This window comes from Desmodus rotundus, chromosome 3, assembly GCF_022682495.2.
Source record: "Desmodus rotundus isolate HL8 chromosome 3, HLdesRot8A.1, whole genome shotgun sequence".
In the NCBI taxonomy this organism is placed as follows: domain Eukaryota; kingdom Metazoa; phylum Chordata; class Mammalia; order Chiroptera; family Phyllostomidae; genus Desmodus; species Desmodus rotundus.
The window spans coordinates 17,150,547-17,171,580 of NC_071389.1; the positions used below are offsets into that span (position 1 = coordinate 17,150,547).

The window sequence follows — 21,034 nt, forward strand, 5'->3', positions numbered from 1 at the left end:
CTCCGCTCAGAAACCACACAACTTCTGTAAGACCGTGTAAATGCCAAGGTGGCAGGGAATTCAGTGCCACTGAGCAGCTACTCTGTGCTCCTGGGAATGCTGAACCAGCAAGTCCTTTGACGCCAATCTCTTATTTTGCTGTCAATTCCTCATGCCTGACACGGGGTACTCAACAAACACTTGACTTAGCAAGGAAGTAGTTTTTAATTACTCAAATTCAAAAATCAAAGGAATCGAGACTTCCGCCCAGAACCACTGCTATTGCCTCGCCCACTGGAGAGCACGAGCCCGACAACATTGAAGTGTCCTATCGTCTATTCCAAATTCCAATGTATATGGTTTCTGCAACCTATTTTTAGCTCACCATCCTTTATAGGAAATAATCAAGAAGCAAACACAGTGGCTGACTTTTAACATCTGAACTACTCCCAATATGGGAACTATTCCGCATGTATAGAAAGTAACAACCAGCCTGTTGTTCACGGTTAGAAACCAGGGCGGTGGAGCCTTCTCCACACAGCTAAGATCTCATTTAGAAATACAGTTAAAACAATTATAGAGCTTTTATTTGCATATTACACCTCATTAACTTACCTCAGAATTAGTTCTTTCATTGAAGAAGTAGCTTATTTTCTGGACTTGTCAAAAACATCTTTGAACTAGTTTCTTCTTCCATAAGAAAAGGAGCTGATTAAGTTGGCCAAAAAATAGCCGAGGCTTTTAGTTTCATCTTGAGGTGACAGGGCAGGTATTTGATGCAGTCACAGGATTATACACTGCCAGAGTCAAGATGAAGGCCTGCTTTTAACCTTCATCAATGGTAATGCTAGATGCTTTACAAACTTTATTTCATTCAATTTTCCTAACAAACCTATAAGGAAATGACATTGTTTTCTTTTTAAAAAAAATTAATTGTGAGAGAGATACCAATTTGACCAGGGATCGAACGCAACCCTGGCTCCTTGGGACGAGGCCCTAACCAACTGGGCTCTCCACTCGGGCACCACCGTTGTCTTCCATAAATGGAGGCTCTCAGAGCTGACGTATCCTACTCAAGATCCTAACTGAGAAGCCGGAGAGCCAAGATGTCAAAGCCAAGTCCAGATATGCTATACTGTCTCAGATAAGGTAGTAATTATACTAACTTAAAAAGAAAAATAAGGACATCTTCACAATAATATAACTGCTTTATTAACCACATGGATGTACTTATTTTGTACAAAACACGGTAACATTTCCTCCTCTCCTCTGACACACGAGGCCACCACTCTAGAACCCCATGTTTACAAAAATGCTTTTGGCATCAGCCATGACAAGTTGAAGGAAAGTGCAATTCTGAAAGTAACACCACACAACCAAAACGGGGAACAAAACCAGGCAGAGGTTAGCAGATTTCTTGGGTGGCTCTCTGCTGACAGGCCCTAGTTATACTCATCTGCTCTCAACAGAAAACATTTTAGGAATAGAGACTCCCGAGTATTATGTAAGTAAAACTGTCCAACTCTCTTGGTAGCATCCTTCTTCCACTTCCATCTCTCCTGATGTTATTGTAACTAGCTAATTTGTAACTTCTTTAAGAAATACCACTCTGGATCACACCCCTGTCAGTTGGCCATCTCCCTTTGAGCTTCAAAAAAACAGAAGAGAAGTAAGTTTCAAAAGGAGGTCAACTGAGACCTTTTACAGATGAAACTTACTTTCTAGAAGTCAACTGGTCAAACATATGCACAGCTGGAGAAAACAGATCGTGAAAATAGGTCCAGCTGGAAAATATGGTGGGTTCTCAGTTAGATCCAGTTACTCTGCATCTGTGGATTTAAAATGATCGTCATCCACAGTAGAATAGATGTGTCCCTCGTTGCTTAGAAAATCCACAGCTTGCCTAGAAAGAAAGGGGGGAAAAAGGCTCATTTTCTTTTTTTTTAATTCTTATATTGAAAGAATTTTTAGCTGTGACACCAGCCAGGCTCCAAAGAGGAGTTTTACCATCTCTTCTCTGGGTTTTATGGAGACTGACTTTACCCTTCTGTGTTAGCCTCTGAAGGCACTGGGTCGACCTTAAAAGGGCATAGGAAACAGCAAAGGCCCTTTTTCAAACCATACAGGAGAAAGGCAACTGCTTTTCTGATGTTGCCCAAAATGTAAACTTCAACCATGCTCCCACCCCCACTTTCTATCTTAGTTAAGAATTCACAGCCATTTGCTCACAGAAAGCTCTTGCAGGGAGAGATGCTGGTAAGAAAAAAAATCAGAAAACTTAAGTAATCCATGGAGACAATAGCTACTGGGAGAGGGCTGCCTTGGATCCCTCTCCCAAATTGTGTAAAGACAAAAAAACAGGGCCTCACTTCAATACCAGTCTAAGCAAATCAAAACAAGGAGCTAAAGCTACAGTCCAGCTTGCACATAAAAAAGCCCCTAGTATAAAGAGCTATTTTTAAAAGTTGTTCCTCTCCACCCGCCCACTGAAATTCTACCACCCTCCCTGAGAAGTAAAGTTGCAGGAAGTAAAGAAAAGGTCTTCCCAGAAATGGTGAAAGACCTTCAAACCCTTCAAAGGCTCTCAGGGCCAGTGTCAATAACATATTTAGTGACAGTAACAATTTCTAGAACACCTACTATGTGACAGCCATTCTGTTCCTCATCATCATAGTAACTGAGACAGAAACTATTATCCTCATTTTATAGGACAGGAAATGGAATTAGACCTGAGCATTTCTTGTCTATCTAGGCCTACAATATTAACCAATTTACGGTAACAACTGTAACAAGCACCGTAACACTGTTTGGTTGATTAGTTCACTGGAATCAGGAAGCTGCTTATCTGACATGTTGTCAGGACAAGAACATTGGGGAAGGACTGTCCCTTGGCTTCAGGTCCAGGTAGCCTGACGCGCACATCTCCACAGAGGGGATGGTAACTCAAACGGGACCGTACACCTGAGGATTGGGAGCTAAGGACCTCGCTCCTCCAGGCTAAATTGACAAGAGGTATTAGGTCAATTTTTGCTCAAAATTACATCCCAGCACATAGTGGGATTCAGTATTTGTTGAATGAACAGATGAACGAGCGATGTGACAGTACCACCTTTGTGAGTTCTTTTTCTGTTTTTCCATGACTGAACAACTTCCTTTCTGCCAATAGGCTGCAATCAATGCATATGTTAAAGTCACTTCTCATTACCAGAAAACTGATAAGGTGAAATGGGTGTACTTCTGGAGCACTAACTCATAGAAACCAAATACTCACTTGATTGAGGCTACAGTCATGTGCTGAAGCTGGTTCTTGAGATCGTGAAAGTTCAATCCTTCAGGTCTTGGGCAAGCCTTAATCAAATTAAGCACCTAAACATTCAAATCAGAAAGATTTTAGCAACTACTTTGAATTGGCCCCCTTATGAAGCCTAAATGTCTTTATAGGAAGGAAATAAGTTGGGTTCTTAGACAGTCTTAGAACCATTAAGGAAGTAACAAAATCTAGGATTGTCTGTGTTTTGCATTTCTGGAGTCACGTGGGTATGTATAATTTACCTGGTTTTGGGCCACAGTGAGGCCATTTGCTGGTATGAAGCTATTCCCACCAAAGTTCCCTGCTTCACCCATTCCTGGATTGCTGATGGGTGCTCTCCCTGCTGAGGGCTAAATTAAAAAGTTCACGACATTAGAAAATTCATCAATTTAACCATAGTCCTTGCTATTTTAAAGAGCTTTTTAATAAGCAGCTTACAAAAAACAATTTATGTTGAGTTTTCCCAATACCAAGGAATTACATGGGAAGGGAGAGCTACTATCTGGTATTTCAAAGGAAGGTAAAGTAATTCTTTGAAGCACACATCATATCAAACAGAGAAAAAAGTACCTCCTGACTCCTTCTATTCTCTGTGATGTGAGGGGAACCAGAGGAAAACTAGCACTGAGAAGAAAATTACGCAGGTTTGCTATGACATTCTTGGTGATAAATCACTCAAGCATTCACTGAGTGGCAACTGGGCATGAAGCGTTACAGGGAAAGAATAGTTTCCAGTCTCTTTTTTACAACCACCAAATTAAACAAAAAAAATAGAATCACTGTTTTCATTTCCTTTCTCCTTAGTCATCCCTCAACCCCCTACTATTTGAGTTCTCAATACACCTTTGAAACCATTCTCACCAAAGACTTTCCAACCAACATAGCCAATAGCCTCTTTTGTAACACTTGATGTCTCAGAAGCAGACACTACAGAGCACACTCCTATGGTAATGTACCCCTCTCTAGGCTTTTAAAAATTTTTTTTAAAGGTTTTCTTTATTTTTAGAGAGAAGGGAAGGAGGGAGAAAGAGAAGGAAACATCAATGTGAGAGAAACATCAGTTGCCTCTTGTTTGCGCCCTGTCTGGGTGCCAAATCCACATCCTAGGCATGTGCTCTAACTGGGAATTGAACCAGCAACCTTTAGCTTTGTAGGACAATGCCCAACCAACTGGGTCACACCACATTCTTTTGGTTCTCCACTTACCTCTCAAACTGTACCTTCTCCATACCCCTCATCAGCCTCTTCTTCTACCTGTCTCCCAAAAGGTTGATAGTTCCCCCAGAATTTCATTCCAGACCTCCTCCTAGGCCACAAATTGTTATTCCCAGACATCTGTTGAATATCTCCACCTAGATATCTCATGCTTCAAAATAAAATTCATTACCTTCCTCCCCAAAACTGTTTGTCCTGCTATATCCCATCTCAGTAAATCCAAATCTAATCACACAGATCTCTGTCATTCATTCTCTCACCTTCCACAATCTGTCACCACAGCCTTTTATACCATTTTCATTGTTGCTCAAGTCAGTCCTCAACACCCCTGGTCTCCTGACTCGTATATCAGCTGCTAGTCTCTCCCAGTTCAATCAACCCTCCTCCTTGTTACCAAGTAGTAATTTCAGGTCTTGCCACTCCTCTGCCCAAAAGCTTCCAGGTGGCACCCCCTGCCTGTGAAAAATATATAAAACTCCTACACATTCAAGACCTACCGCAACTAGACATCAAAATCTGTCTTTCATTCTTGATAACTCCTTTTCAACACTTTATTCCCCAGCTGCACTTGGACCTCTTGCCATCCACGAACATCCTTCTTACCCGAACATGCTGTTTCCCGTCTGGAATGCTCCTCACCTGGTCTGCCTGTTACACACTTCCTTGACATTCCCCCCAAGCCAAGTTCAGACACGGTCTTCCTCCTTGGCTCGCACAGCATTTGTCCCATTCTTTCTCATAGCAGCCATCGTACTGTTTACGTGATGCTTTCCCCTACAAGCCCCTTCATTTTGCACAGTGCCTAGTGAACAGTTCGTGTCAACATTAAACCTATTGAACTGCTTAAGTAAGGACGACAGATCAAATGTCGTCCTGCGGCAGCTCCTCAGGAGAAACCCCTCCCAGTCAGGAGAGTCACCCATTCAACAAATGTTCATTAGCTGTCTACTGAGGAAATGTCTATCAGATGACATTTGAGGAAAACAGCACAAAACAAAACACCAAGGGCCAATCATGGTCCTTTGTTTTCAAGCTAGGTACGTCCACACCGCCTGCTGGTGAAACGGAAGTCTTACATTGTATGATCCAGGAGCACTATTTCCTACCTGGTTACCTCTGCCGAAAGGACCTCATGTCCTGCTCCAAGTGGCCCCACCTCATGTATCTTTTAAGACTTGGTTTAGGCAGAACCTCCTCCAGGGAGCATCCCTTTCTTAGGTTCCGCGGCATCCTGCACTTGCCCCTTACCACTGCTTAAGTGCTCTGGACCCCCAGTGCTTAATGCAAACTCTGTGAGGGAAAGGACTGTTTACTCCTCAGTGTAACTGTCTATACTCCCAGTTCCCACTAACCACCAGTTCTTACTTTTGCCCCACCCTGTATGTTATGACGTATAGGAATAAAAGAGATACCCGAAACTTTCTACCCAATCTCCTTCTCAAACCCACTTTCCCCTTCTCCTCTACTGACGCCTCTCTTTTGAAGATCCATGTTTCCAAATCTGACAATAGACCTCTCTCATCATCTTATTTGACTTCTAGGCAGAGTTCTGCAATTATCTCTATTCCCTCCTTCTTAAAATACTCTTTTCAGAATATTCTACAGAATCACATTTCCTGGTTTTCCTCCTGCCAAATTGGCAACTTCTTCAACTTTCCCTGGCTCCTATTCTGCTTCCAGACTTTTAAAGGTTAGTTTCCCAGAGCTTAGGTTTCTGACCCCTTTACTCCCTGGTTGTGTTATTTCATCCAATACCACCTATACAACAGTGATCCCCAAAGTTCTATCTCTATCCCTGACCTTTTCCTTGAGTCCCAACCTTATAAAACATTCAACCATCCATTCTGTTCTCCACTTACACATTTAACTGGCATCTCATACTGGGTTAAGTCCAAAACAGAAATCTGGATTTTACCCTCCAAACTTGTAAGCTTCACCTAGGTTTGGGCATGCACAAGCACAAACCTAGGAGTCATTTCTGAACCCCGCCTTTTCTTCACATCCTATATCCAGTCCTCCAATAGGTTCTGTCAGGTCTACCTTCAAATAATATCGAAATCCAACTACTAATCCCAACTGCTGTTACCATTCTCTGAAACTACTTCTGTTGCTACTCTTGGTGCCTCATAGTCTATTTTCCATACAGCAGCCTGAGTGAGATTTTAAATAGGTAAATCAGACCACCTCACTCCCTAGACAAATCCTTCTAAAGGTTTGGAATAAATGAAAATAAAGTAATCCTCATTATGACCTACAAAGCCCTACACGATCTCGGTCCTGCTTCCTAGCCAACATCCCACTGTTTTCCCTCTCACTTGATTCCCTCCAGACGTTCTGGCCTTCTTGTTGGTCTCAGACATGCCAAGCTGATTCCAGTTTTATGGATTCTGACTTTCCATTCCCTCTGCCTGGAATGTTCTTCCTCCATCTCAATTGTGCCATTCTCTTTCCCTCCATCACTCTCTTCTCCTATTCTGCTTAATTTTATTTCAGTACACCTGTAGCTATCTAAAATTATATATTTCTCTTATTTATTGCCCCTTTCTCTCAAGAACTTCATCCTTAATGGCTCATCAGTCTCTCCTACTGTAATTAATACTCCATCTTGCCACCAGACCCAGAGGCATGGAAACAACAAACAGACTTACAGCGACCAGAGGGGAGGCGGTAAGGGGATAAGGAGGGAGAGAAGGGAAAGGGTCTAGTCAAGGAACAGGCATAAACAACCCGTGGGCATGGACAACAAGGTGGTGACTGACTGCAGAAGTAGGGGGTGGGCGGGGCAGTGGAGAGCAATGGGAGGAAAATTGGGACAACTGTAATAGAATCATCTAAGAACATTCTAACACTGGAATCAACTAACTCCTTGTGTGGTCCTAGATGGACTTGCCAAACTGAATTCATACAAAAGAAAATGTTGACAAATTTCAATATGAAGCAAGAAATATAATTTCAGAGACAAAATAATGGTGCATACATTTTAACTATATAGCCAATAGGCTGGAAGGAAAGCAGCAAAATGCTGTCCTAGCTGAGACCTTTCTTTGACTGTGGACTGACAATCCTGGCACTAACAGCTGAGCCTGTAATTACATGTCTATACTTAGGTCCCAGCCATCCATGCCAGAGGGGTCAGAGGAAGTCGTAATTTTGAGAGGAACATGAATGCTTCCTTGGAATAAAGTAACATGGCAAATCTCATGGAGAAAATGTTTTAAGGACTGAATTAACATTTTAAGGACCTTTATTCTGGCTCAACCTTCAAAACATCAAGTTAATCAAAGCCATAGCACAGAAGCGGACTACGCCCTTCCAGGGAAGGGAGAACTGTGAGTGAGGCTGCTCACCTGGTTAGCTCTGGTCAGCATCATGTGTGCGTTCACCACTTCCAGGATGTGTGCGGTGAACTCATTCATATCATCCAGGGGCATGATCTTAAAGGCCACCAGGCTTTTTTTGTTCTATTCAAGAGAAAAGTGAATAAAGGATAAGCACATTCAAGTCAATTTCAGGTCAGAATATTATGGCTCTTTTCTTGGGTTATATTTTGCTAATATGGGAAAAATGTGTTACATACTTAATATTTTTAACTCAAGGTTAATTCAAATATAGTCAATAAAATATAAAAAACACACACCAGATCAGAGATGTTCACTGACTTGCTCAAGGTTACACTACTAAGCAACGCCTAGTGTCCTGACTCTAAACCCAGTGTCCGCCCACCCACACCTAATGGAGGCCGCAGGTGGCAGTTGCAGGTGGAGATGCTGCTCTTTCTCTACCATTCTGTCAGTTTTATATTAAGACAAAAACCCATTATTTCCTTTTAATGGGTTTTTAAGATAAAAACCCATTAGAAACCTCCTGAAGTAGAGAACAGTAAATAACTTCATTGTAACTCCCATTAAATACGATACCTTAGTTTTTGTTTTATTAAAGATTTTATTTCCTTATTTTTAGAGAGAAGGGGAAGGGAGGGAGAAGGAGAGGGACAGACACATCAATGTGCGAGAGATACTTCTATCAGTTGCCTCTTGCACACTCCTAACCCACGACCTGGCCCACAATCCAGGCATGTGCCCTGACTGGGAATCAAATACGTGACCTTCCGGTTCTCAGGACAGTGCCAATCCACTGAGCCGCACCAGCCAGGATGGAACCTTAGATAAGTTTTAAGTACCCTAAACACAGGCATGAATCCAGAAATTGTTTCATACGAACACATTTGAACAGTCATTTTTCCCCCCTGACTTTACCTGGAAAGATCTCAGATGGCCAGCCACTTTCACATATGTTTCTGGAGGAACCACAGTGTTTTCACCGCTGGCATCCTAACAGATAAAACACAAACATACCACTAAGGTTTTAGTGATGGTGGTCAAAGCCTCTTTAAAATCTCTACATCATGTACAGAAACAGAAAGTTATAAAGTGAGAGCTATAGTATCCTAATACGGTACTAACTAAGTTTGACCTACCTTTTAAAATTTACTTTTTTGTAAAATCATAAATTAGAATAAAAATCTCTATGTAATTTCCAGTTCCAAAGCTCCACATTATGCACATCATAAAAAAGCAGACAATTACCGCACTCTCATTCAATGCTCTTAGGCACACAACTTTCTGTGGACAGTGGACATACTTACTGGCATAGCAATTCTACTTTTAGGAATTAATTCTACTTTTAGGAATTCAAACAATTAAGAACATGCATTAATAGTTAGCTTTAGGAACATTCATCACAGTACAGATTACAATACAAAAAATTTAAAGCACCTTAAATATCCAACAACGTAGAATTCTATTAAACGTCTGGGAAGACCAGTTGTGACATGCAGGAAAAAGCTGATTTCCCATTTGGGGGAAACACACACCAAAAAATGTTAAAAATGGTTAACTGGGAAAACTGGGGTTTTTCTGGAATATGTATACATTTATAAGAAAAATATACAAACCAAGTCTTAAAAAGATTTTTCTGATTAAAAAACACACAACTATAAAAAAAAACTAGACAATAAAATATGACTTTAAAAATAAAACACTCCAATTCCCATCACATGGAGACCATCAACTATTTTTTTGCATTTCATTCCACCTACCTATTGTTTTATACAGCTGAATCTATTACCAGATAAAACACCTGAATTAACATTAAACATAGTAAAAAAATTTTAATTTCACTAAAACCAAAGAAATACAAGTAAAAAAATGAGAAAACCCTCACTGACAAGACCGTATTTTTAAAAACTATCTAAAAAAATTTAAGATTCATAAAACCCACTGTCAGAAAAGGCGTGAAGAGCTAACTGGGTACTTTTATGCGCTAATGAAATATAAATTGGTACCTTTATGAAGGGGGAAAAAAACCTGTAAAAATATAAATGTAGGATTTTTTAAAAGTAATATATAAAATATATGTTTCATAAAATGTAGTTTTAAGAATTCATCTTCACCTCATAATCGTGAAAAGATGTATACAACGGAATTTCGGGGGGCACTGCCTAAATAGCAAATGATCGGAAACAAGTTAAATGTTCCCTGATTGGGTCTGCTGTTAAATGAGAGATGGAATAGGCATTGCTAAAAATGATGATGTAAATCTGTATTCATTGACATTAAGAAATCAGTTCCACAGCACAGTTTTGAATGAAAAGAGCAGATTACAGAGCAGTTGCGCATCATATCCCTTATATAAAACTGTATGCATACATCTAATATATGTACAGATACGCAGAGAGAAATGTCGGAAAGATATTTGCCAAAATGTTATGACAGTAGTCATCTCTGGGTTGTGGGATTTTGGGAGATTTTACAATGTTTTATAAGCACGGTACATTTTGTATGAGCCAGTAGTACTACAAATCCTTAGCATTTCCTGCCCTACTTGATGGCAGGACTGCTTTTTTCAATCTTTGTATACCTGGAACCAAGCAGTTTGGTTTAGAATCTATACTCCAATGATAACTAGTGAATAAGTCATCCTGTATTTTCCTGAGAAGCAAAAAATAAAGAAAGAAATAACTACCAAGTTATTTCTCCACAGATGACCTGTGGATTTTGAAATGAAAAGAGAATACGAAATGTTTATTATCCAAATTTTCTATAAGGTATTTTAAAAACAACAATATAAAAAACCAAGAGGACTTCTGCCCGATTAAAAAATAAAAAGGATAAACATGTATTTTCTTTCACTCTATTTTATCCATACGTTACTCTGCAAAAATGGGGTCGTACTATACATACTATCTTGTAACCTGCTCTTTTCCTATTAACAATTTACGGTGAGCACTTCTTTGTGATAATACAAACATTTCCACATCATTTGGAGTATTTTATAAACATACCATGGTTTAATTAATTATACCCTATTGCTAGCATTTTGAGATTGACTTTTAAATTTTCATTATTATAAATAATGCTATGATCAACACTGTTAGAACTGAATCATTGTACATGTATTTAATTATTTCCTTAATGTACTGGGTTGGCCAAAAAGTTCATTTGGTTTTTTCCCCTACGATGGCTCTAGTAGCACCTAGATGTCTTTAACTTCATACGAAACAATTTTGTAAGAATGTATTGTGATAGCTATCATATCAGCATGCATTAAAAAAAAAAAAAACCCTCAAAGTTGGTGAATTTTTGTGTAGCCATTTTAATACTGAGGATGGAAGAAAATTTGTGATATTTTTGGCACATAATGCTTTATTATTTCAAGAAAGGTAAAAATGCAACTGAAACACACAAACAAAAAAAACCAAACCAAAACACAAAGGTTTGTGCAGTGTATGGAGAAGGTGCTGAGACTGATCGGACAGGTCAAAGTGGTTGGCAAAGTTCTGTCCTGGAGATTTCCCGCTGGACAATGCGTCACAGTCGGGTAGACCAGTTGGAAGTTGACAGTGATCAAATTGAGACATTAATTAAGAACATTCAACATTATACCATACCACACGGAAGATAGCCGACGTACTCAAAATACCCAAGTCAATATAGTTATTGGTAAAAATGAAAAATGTGTCTTTTATTTTACAGAAAAAACTAAACGGACTTTTTGGCCAACCCAATAAATCTCTAATAGTGGAGTGAGAGGTCAACATTTTTATGATGGATGATTTTGATTATCAGCTGACTTTTGAGAAAAGTTATATCAATTTATACTCATCATCAGAGTAGGATGGTATCCACTTGCCCATAAAAAGTGACTTACTAAGTGTGAGAAGCACTGTGCTAGCTACTGCTCTCATCAGAAGTAGGCAATGCCATTCTATTTTTTCTTTGCCAACTTAGCAAGTTAAAAATGGTATCTTCATGTTTATTAAAACTGCTTTTGTTGTTGTTGCAACTTACATTTCATCTACAATGAATTATCTGTGCATCTTCTTTGCCCATTTCTCTAAAATACAGTTGGTTTTTCTGCCTTGTAAGAGTTTTTATGAAATAAAAACTTTAAGTGTTTGTAGTATGTTACAGAATATTTTCCCATTTATTTAAATATTTCCTCAGGGTCCCCTATGTAACCAGCTTTGTTGTAGGTGTTGCAGATACAGTGACAATAAAACTCCTTGTTCTCAGAGTTTACATTCTAGTACCTCCTGTCACTTGCCTTTTAACTTTGTTTATAGTATTTTGGAAAGTTGATAAGGTTTTAAACTTTTATGAAATCAAATATATTAACCTTGTCTTTGATGTCTTGTATATGTATTATTTTTATAAGAACCTTTGAAAAGTAAGACTAAAAATAGTCCAACATCTCTAAAGTCCCAAAGTAACCCCAACCTGATTAAAAACCACTTACATCTGTGTCAACCCACTGGCGAACATCCATGGGTGCAGCTGTCATGTCATCTATTTTGTAAACAATGTTGGTTGGAGCCTTCTCTGCGTGTCTGATTATCCCGATAATGACAACCTGGATCAGAAGAAGAAAAAGTTTGGTGTAACATTTATATATATTTAAATGAAGTAATTTTTATTTCATTCTTCAAACCTGTGAAATCTCAACATTCCCAATTCTGAACACTTCATCAACCAGAGTGGCAGAAAGCAGCTGAGATATGGTACAGGGCACAACGTGCTGGGCTCGGGCTCTCTGAAAGAAAGAGTGTGCATAAATTCAATTGAAATAGTAACTACCACTCATTTAACACCTGCTTCTGGGCCAAGAACTTTGCATACATTATAACATTGGATCTTCAAAACAAACCTCATTATCCTTGCTTTGCAGAAATGGAAACTAAGGTCATATAGCTAACAAATGCCAGATTTGACTCCAAAGCTCCTGATAAATGGGTACATTTGTGCTGTACTAAAGACTCACCAAAATGAGTGGACCAGAGTGGGGACAGCACAAGGAATGACCCACTTCCCGTATAAACGTTTAAGAGGAAACCCCAGCTTTAGGCTGAAGACAAGCTGCAGCTAGCTATTTGTCCCTGATGAGTTAAGATGGTATTTGGAAAGGGTTTGAGAAAGGGCCAGTGGAGACAGAATTTTGGACTTGCTCTAAATTTCTTAATATAACAAAAAGTTAGAGGTGTGACTTCCTTAAGGATAGCTATTCTGACAATCAGATGGAAACCTTGGAGAAAATGGAATTAAGAGCTTGGCCACGGACTTCTCAGATCCAAAGAGATCAGGTGCGTTCAGGGTGGTATGGCCGTAGACCCACACTAGGCATCTTAAAGGGACAGGATGTGATAAGACAGAAGAGGTCTAGTAAGGACACTCAAATCACATCCTGAAGCAGTCTAAGAACAGGGTTAACTCTTTTTTGCCTATGACTGGCCAGGGGTTGTCTGGGTGAAATAAAGATGAGTATAGTTTGCCCTTAACACACCCCAAACCTAGCAGAGGTAAACACCTAAGTAACAGACTTGATCTTGATACACTACAGAATGAGATGTGCTATGTGGGATATCCGAAAAATTTACTGGTGATTTGGAGAAGAGGGAGCATTTTAGGCTGAACCTTGAAGTGAAAAAAATTTGACAGCGAAAAAATAGTGGCTAAGGAATAAGAAGTATTACAGGCTGAGGACAAATATGCACTCCCACAGACTCACAGAGGGAACACACAAGACAGAAAAAGTATAGCGGATTAAATATTAGGGTTCTCCCCGTCGAAAATCAACAGACAGCAACCTGATAACTGTTGTACGTGTAAGAGCGAACACAGTAGACTCAGCTTTCACTGATTTAGTAGTTGCAACTTTGCCCCAAAGGTCCAAGACGCCAGCAACGTTTTACTTTGCTGAAGCGTAATTTTGAATGGGGAGTACTGGCAGGATGGCAGAAAAGAAAGTAAGGCCAGCCAACCACCAGAACACATGCCACAACAGGCAGCACTTGAGGATTAAGATTATGGTTCTACTACTCAGGAACAGTGTGTTTTCGGTCACATTTCTCAACTCATCTGTACCTCAGTTTCCTCATCTATGAGCCTAGGATAAAATCATTATGAAAATGAAATATATGGTAAAGTACTTAGAACACGACCTGGTACATCATCATACTCCATAAATGTCAGCAACTGTTCCTCACTCTTTACATTTTCAATAGCTTCTAATAAGGATATGAAGGAATCAACTACGTTTTTCAATTTTACTTTAAGGTACTTTATAGGTGAAGTTATATGGTATATTAGAACGCACAGATTTAAAATTTGGTGATGTCCCAGATTTAGCTCTCACAATGTGCATTTTGTTTTCACCTACCACAACTGACATTTTTATTGTATCTGCAGTATAAGAAAACTAAGAACCATCATGGTAACAGCAGCAACAACATGGGCTTTGGAGCCAGACGGTGCTGTCGACCTGTGTTCAAATCCCAGCTCCATGACCCAGCACACACCACCAACTCTTCTATAAAATGAAGACATTTACTTTTCAAGTTGTAAACGAAACATATAACATATATAAAAGTGATAATACCAATCTCTACATAGGTATTCAACAAATGTTATTACTTCGCAGGTAATTACTAGATGTTAGAAATACCTTCAAATTCATCACCAATCAGTATGGCTTGTTTTTTAACGAGCACCTATTATGTGCCAGGAATCAACTGCAAAGCGTTCCTGGTTTGTTCCAAAGAGATTCAGAGAGTGCGCCAGCACAAGTATGTTTAATTTTGAAAAAACTATTTTCTGGCTATCAGCCACAGGCTATTCTGAAGTACTGTACAAAACCACCATTTTTATAGGTAAAACACTGAAAATTTCACATGGTTCAATCAAATATAAGTTTATAGTCAGCAGAAAACATTTAAATAGGGCATTGATGTAATTTACTGCAGAAAAGGCACTGGCTTTTAAACACACAAAGACCTGTTTGAGCATCCAGCTTATAGCCATCATTATTCTCTGAAAAGCTGTCTTTAAAAAATATATTTATTTATTTATTTATTTTTAGAGAGAGGGGAAGGGAGAAAGAGAGGGAGAGAAACATCAATGTGTGGTTGCCTCTTGAGCACTCCCCTACTGGAGACCTGGCCTGCAACCCAGGCATGTGCCCCGACTGGGAATCAAACAGGCGACCCTTCCCTTAGCAGTCTGGTGCTCAATCCACTGAGCCACACCAGCCAGGGCTGAAAAGCTGTCTTAATACATAGCCCAAGCTTGGGATCCTGAGATAAAAATTCTAACAACTAGGATGAAGAAAAAGCTTAACTTCGGGAGAAAAGATGAGAACCAATTATCTATCTTGTTTGCACCTTCACAGCCTCAAAGAAGACAGAATTAAAAAACCGGAGTCCCTCTAGTCTTCCCAGGAAAAAGACAACTACAACAGAGAAAAAACTGCTCACCAATTTTGGATTTGCTCAGCATCACGTGTGCTCTGTCTCGTTCCAGTTACTTACTGCGTAAGCTTAGGGAGCCCCTTTATCTCCCTAAGCCTCTGTCGTACAGTGGAGTAAGCGATAAATACCTTACAGGACTATACGAAATGTTACACAAAACATATAAAGCACTGTCCAAACGTATGAGAATTTGCAATGAGTTCTTTCCCACCAACACCCACCCCTGAATTGACAGTTTAGGTATGAAAGCTTATTAACCTGTGCACAAAACACAGGACCTGCTAATTCTGAATCTTAGGACCACATCTGAATGACACCTAAGGAGGACAAATTAACCCGGTATTTAAAGGAGGAAATAAACAGCAGTTGTTAAATGCAAACTCTCTTCTGAAAGAGTAAATAACCAGCACCAGCACCTGAACAGCTGCTTACACAGCACTTTCCTACACATTAGCTTATTTACCAATTCCCTGTGGCGTGAGTAGTACTAGAGCCGTTATCCGATGGAAGAAAACCAAGGGCCACTGAAACTACAGGTTCAAGTTGCTCCACTGGACTCACAGCGACAGTTAAAAAGCAAAGCACATGCCGGACACACTGCATTCTGGCTCCAGTGCCCAGGTTCATTTAAATAATATCCAGGACCATTTGCTGAAAGCGACGATGGTGCAGGCACTTCATATACGTCATAACATTAAGTCTCACAACCACCCCGTAAGGCATGTATGATCGATCCCATTTAGTAGGTGCTAAACTGACTCCCAAGAAGGTAAAGAAACTTGTTCAATGACACTACACTCTGCGAGTGGTGTTTAGAGAACAGGTCTGCTTGACTTTAAAGGCCATGTTCTTTCCACCTCATTATATCACACCACCTGTGTTTAATTTAAAAACGACCTTGAATACATAAAGAACGTAAAACAGGCTATTAATACATTGCTCAATTTTCCCACAAGACTTGGGAAAACTCGTAAACTTCAAAATAAAGCCAAGGAAACAGTGGATGCAAAGTTTGGGGAGGTTCCTTTTTTCAGAATCACAACACTTAATATTGTAAGATTCGGTAAAATAATTGATCTTTATCGAATCAGTTCATATTTACACCACTGGCCGCATAAATTTTCTCACATGGATGAGTTTCGAGGTTCAAGACAGATAAAAATAAAACGAAGCACTCTTTCAACCTACTGATTTCTTTTCAGCCTGAGAAGGTGTCGGCGATCCAAAGCCCCCAGGGGACTGGGTGTAGCCACCAGCTCCCCCGAACGTGGAGCTGCCGTAGCTTTCATATCCACCTGGTTTTAAGGAACAACCGTATTAGTATCTGAGCTGCTTCCCAAGCTTCCGAAAAATCCACAGGTGTCCTCAGTCGCCACTGCCCCGACCCAGACCCTCCCAGGATCTACCTCGTCTCCTCCACCACCTGCCCCCCGTGCCGCAAACGCTCCATTTCCACTCCCGCCGCTTCCCCCCTCCCGCCGCTGCACGCCTCTCCGCTCGCCGCCCTCCTTGCTAAATTCTAGCGAATGTCATCCTCCGCTCCACTTGTCATTACTATTCCACATCATGGTCACGATCCCCTCAGGAAAGACGCCCTGTGAATTCCAGCCGGCTGTGTTCGCCCAGCGCCACAGAACCTAGTTGCGGTCGCAGCGCTTTATCTACTTTTCGCTGGCGCCACAAACTCCTTCCCGCGGATGGCGGAGCCAATCAGAGCCCAGAGCCAATCAGAGCCCAGACCGCTTCTTGCTTCACCCAATCAATGCTCGTGAGTTCTACGCCTTTTCCGGTCTTCGCCGGCCGTGCATTGAAGACTCTCGCGCTACTCCCGGCAGAGCCGGAAGCCTCCGCGGCCATCTTTCTAAGGGCAAAACACACTGCGCACGCGGAAGTAAGGACCCGCGAAATGCTGTTCGTGCCTCAATAAAACAACCAATCCAATAATACTTCCGCATCTCAGGGCCTAACATTCCGCCGCCGTCAATGAGCGGCTTTTTACGTCACTTCCCTCGTTCGGCGTTTTCCTGTTCCCGCCAAATTTTCACTAATCGCACGACGCCTTGCTCTAAAGCACTATAGAATTCCTGCTTCGGAATCTCCGCCCCGCCGTCGCCAGGGAAACGCGCATTCCGGCAGTTTGCAGTACTAGGTTCGCAGCACATCACGGAGTTGCTTAATTTTTAACGTAAAGAGTCAAGTTCTCTTTTAGTGTTGCCACCCCCTGGTCCTGATTCTCCCCAGTGAAGCTGTAAGAAATCTACACTTTTCCCCAGGATGGCCTTCCTAAAAACCTGAGGATTACGCTCCCCCCACTTACCCTTACCCCAGTCACATATCCAGCTCCGCATCTTCGGTTGCTTCAGCTACTCCTCATATAACGTGGTGTGTTCCTCTTACAGAGAGTGGAGCCCATCCATCAGTTCCTTGCTCTAAACACTACTAGGTTATTAGACATTGCCCCCCTCCTATTTACTTATTAAAAATATTTACTGATTTCTCTTTCGTTCTAAACTCCGTGTTGGCTACTGTGATTCAATGGTAACGAAGGCAGACATGTTTCCTGGGCTCCTGGATCATTGTATTTTCTTTTATTAAAACAACAGGTACTGTCTTAAGCATTAACATTTATTAACTAAATCCTGTGAAGTTGGTAAGATACTGACTGTTATTGTCCCTATTTTACGGATGAGAAAACTGAGGCACAGAGAGGCTAAGTTTTGGGAGCCTGCATTCAAGCCCAGAAAGTCTGATTTTGTCAACCAGTATAGTTACTGTGCCTTCTTGAACAACATCGTAGACAAACTCAAATGACAACTGGGTTTAGGCAGGAAAACCGTAAATGTAGGGGGTTGGATAACAGACGGAAAATGTATTACACTTTTTTTCCTCCACAGTAAGGAAAACCACCACACAAGCATGATAGTAAATAGCAACTGACATAGAGAATATGCAGCCAGTATTGCCAGATCATTCTGTGTTTTAGCAGATGTCAGAAATTTGGATTTTTGTGTAAAAATGTCTGAATTTTAAGTTTAAAAAAAATACAAATAGAACCATTTCAAAATACTATGTAGGCCAAAGAAAGATGTCTGTGGGCCAGCTGTTATTTTGGTAAGTTCTGTAAGCCTCCTAATCAGTGCTGAAGAATACATGAGATACGGCCAAGCAGAAAAGCCAGAGGCATGCCAAGAAAACGTTATTCTATTAAGCCCAAGGTGACTGAAACTTACATAGTCTGACAAGTAAGAGCAAATTTATGACGTATAGGATAAAATGTTTGAAATTAAGATTATTCCGGGAAATTTAAGGTGTGAGTTCACTTGGGCTACGGTATGTTCTTGCTTCCTATCCTCCAGCCATGCTGCCCTTTCAACTACTTACAAATGCAGAGAAAGTAGAATAGAGGTGGCCAGGGGCTGGAGAGAGGGAGGAATGGGGTTAGTGTTTAACGGGTACAGAGCTGCTTCATGGGAAGAAAAAGTTATGGAGACAGAGAGTGGTGATAATTGCACAACAGTCTGAATGTAGTTAATATCACTGAACTGTACACGTAAAAATGGTGCAAATGGCCCCGACGGGGATGGCTCAGTTGGTGGAGCGTGATCCCACAAAGCTAAGTCCGGTTTTGGTGGCACATGCCTGGGTTGCAGGCCCTGTCCCTGGTTGGGGCGCGTGTGAGAGGCAACCGGTTGATGTTTTTCATCCTCTCTTACTCCCTCCCTCTCCCTCTCTCTAAGAGTAGATAAATAAAATGGTTTTTTAAATAGTGAAAATGGTAAATGTTACATTATTTTTATTTTACCATGATTTAAAAAAACGTTTAAATCCACTTTGGTGTTTATTGAGCACATACTACATGCCACGTACATACATTATCACTGCTAAATGCTTAATATGCATTATCTCCCAAAGTTTTTGATCGTCATTTTAATCTGCAAGGTCATTTTGCCTCCACTTTATGAACATGCATATTTTAATCAGAATTGTCCCAACATTGATGAAATTTCATTTATACTCAATTTTCTGATCAATTTTTTGTACAATGAGATTTAGCTATGTCTAATTTTTCCCATTTTTAATTTTGCTGAAGTCATTTTTTAAATGTGGATCAGTATTTTTTTCCTGGGCAAATTATACAGTGAGGGTTTAATTCATCATCCAAATTTGATGCACACCAATTTTTACCGATTTTTTTACATTTGTCACTATAGTTTTATGGATGCTTATTATTTCTATCAAGTACAATTTGATTCAGAGGACTTTTTGCTAGTTTTCAATGTTATACACAAAATGTGATTTTCCAAAATTTTTCAAGAATGTTACTGGATGAAATAGCCATTTTCAATTTTATATTGTACTGATTTTTTTTTACCAGTAATAATCATTCTGAATTATGGATAATAGCAATAGAACTATTTGAATACCAGAGAGGCTTTTATAGGTGGCAAAACACTCACAACTATTTGTTTAATACTCAATTCATCAAGCTCTTCTAACTAGTAGAACTTGAAACCAATCTTTTGGGAATTTAAATATTGTTTACAAAATTAAATACCCTTAACATTTTAAATTGGAACTAAGGTTTTGGTATGCCGGTTCTTACGAATACCTCAACTATCTTAATGAGCAAACAAAACACAAAACAGATAGTTTATGGTGAAGCTAATGCCTTTTAGGCGTCAGGGCACCTCACTTGCACGGCATCTTCTAAGGTCCCTTTTTGTCTAGATACATATTTACTTGGATACCTTACTTTGAATTCTTTTTCTTAAATCGGGCCACACAAATTATACAATCTTCAAGCCCCACAAAATTGAGCCTCCTGCCCCTGCCTCCTTGGAGCATTGTTTTATTTTGTTATTGTTCCTAGGGTTCTGTAATATTACCTTGATCCCTTCCCGGGCTCCCAAAACTCCAATCACACTGAAAAGAAAAAGGGATGTCAGATGAGTTCACTTGACACTGGATCTGGGTCTTCAGCTGATTTTTGGTCAGGACTCAAGACTTGCTTGTGTGGTCCGAGGGGATTTTCATCAGCCCACAGGTGACCAGGCTGAGCTTCCTTTTTGTGATGTTTATAAGATTTTTAAAATCACACCTATCTCATAGGTTTTAATGTTTTGCAACCTAAATGTCTTTCCTCAAAGTCTAGGCTTTCAGTCTCACTTGTCAGCGTCATATAACCTGTTGTCCTGTTCACTACATTGGTGGGAACTTTTGCAACTTCGAAAATTCATTCATTTCTATTAATACATTATTTTGTTATATTCACAGGGTCATGTGAAGGCTCCACTTCCCAGAAGAGGAGGAAGAGCCCATGGAGTCAGCAAGACTCTGGGATGGTTGGCTAGTTAGTTCTAGGAGCGTGCTGCTGTCCTCACCTTCTACTTGGCTTTTGTGTGAGAGCAGCCCAGCCCATCCGCCCTTCTTGTCCTGCCCACGGTTCCATCAGCCGGGACTCTCTGACTTCTCACGGGTTTGTGACTTGCTTCCTTACCCATGTGGGAACAAGTACGTAAGCACCCTTTGTAAACAAACGTCTAATTAATGAAAGAAGCAAAGTACCTGAAACTGATATAAAATAATATTGAATGCAAACACTAATTGGAAAAAAAGCAAATATAAAAAAGAAGCAAAGTACCTGTACATATTAATATTACTTATTAAAATAAAAAAGTTAAACATACTCTATAACAGTCACTATTTGGGGGTGTTTCTGTGCTCCTTTT

General features: G+C 40.2%; 1 protein-coding gene and 1 non-coding gene across 2 annotated transcripts; both read right to left on the reverse strand.

Annotated features, from left to right (window-relative positions):
* Positions 1-1,168: 1,168 nt before the first annotated feature.
* On the reverse strand, positions 1,169-17,015 carry RPA2 (replication protein A2). The gene is made up of 9 exons (XM_024554448.4): positions 16,861-17,015; positions 16,494-16,600; positions 12,494-12,595; positions 12,302-12,415; positions 8,761-8,835; positions 7,852-7,965; positions 3,532-3,639; positions 3,251-3,345; positions 1,169-1,882 (listed from the first exon to the last, which is right to left on the reverse strand). Exons 1-9 carry the CDS (start codon positions 16,871-16,873, stop codon positions 1,798-1,800), a joined length of 813 nt encoding a protein of 270 aa, XP_024410216.2. The 5' UTR covers positions 16,874-17,015; the 3' UTR covers positions 1,169-1,797.
* LOC112299670 (small nucleolar RNA SNORA26) lies at positions 1,949-2,070 on the reverse strand. Its single transcript, XR_002974269.1, has one exon. It is a non-coding gene; the product is annotated as a small nucleolar RNA SNORA26 (small nucleolar RNA).
* Positions 17,016-21,034: the final 4,019 nt, after the last annotated feature.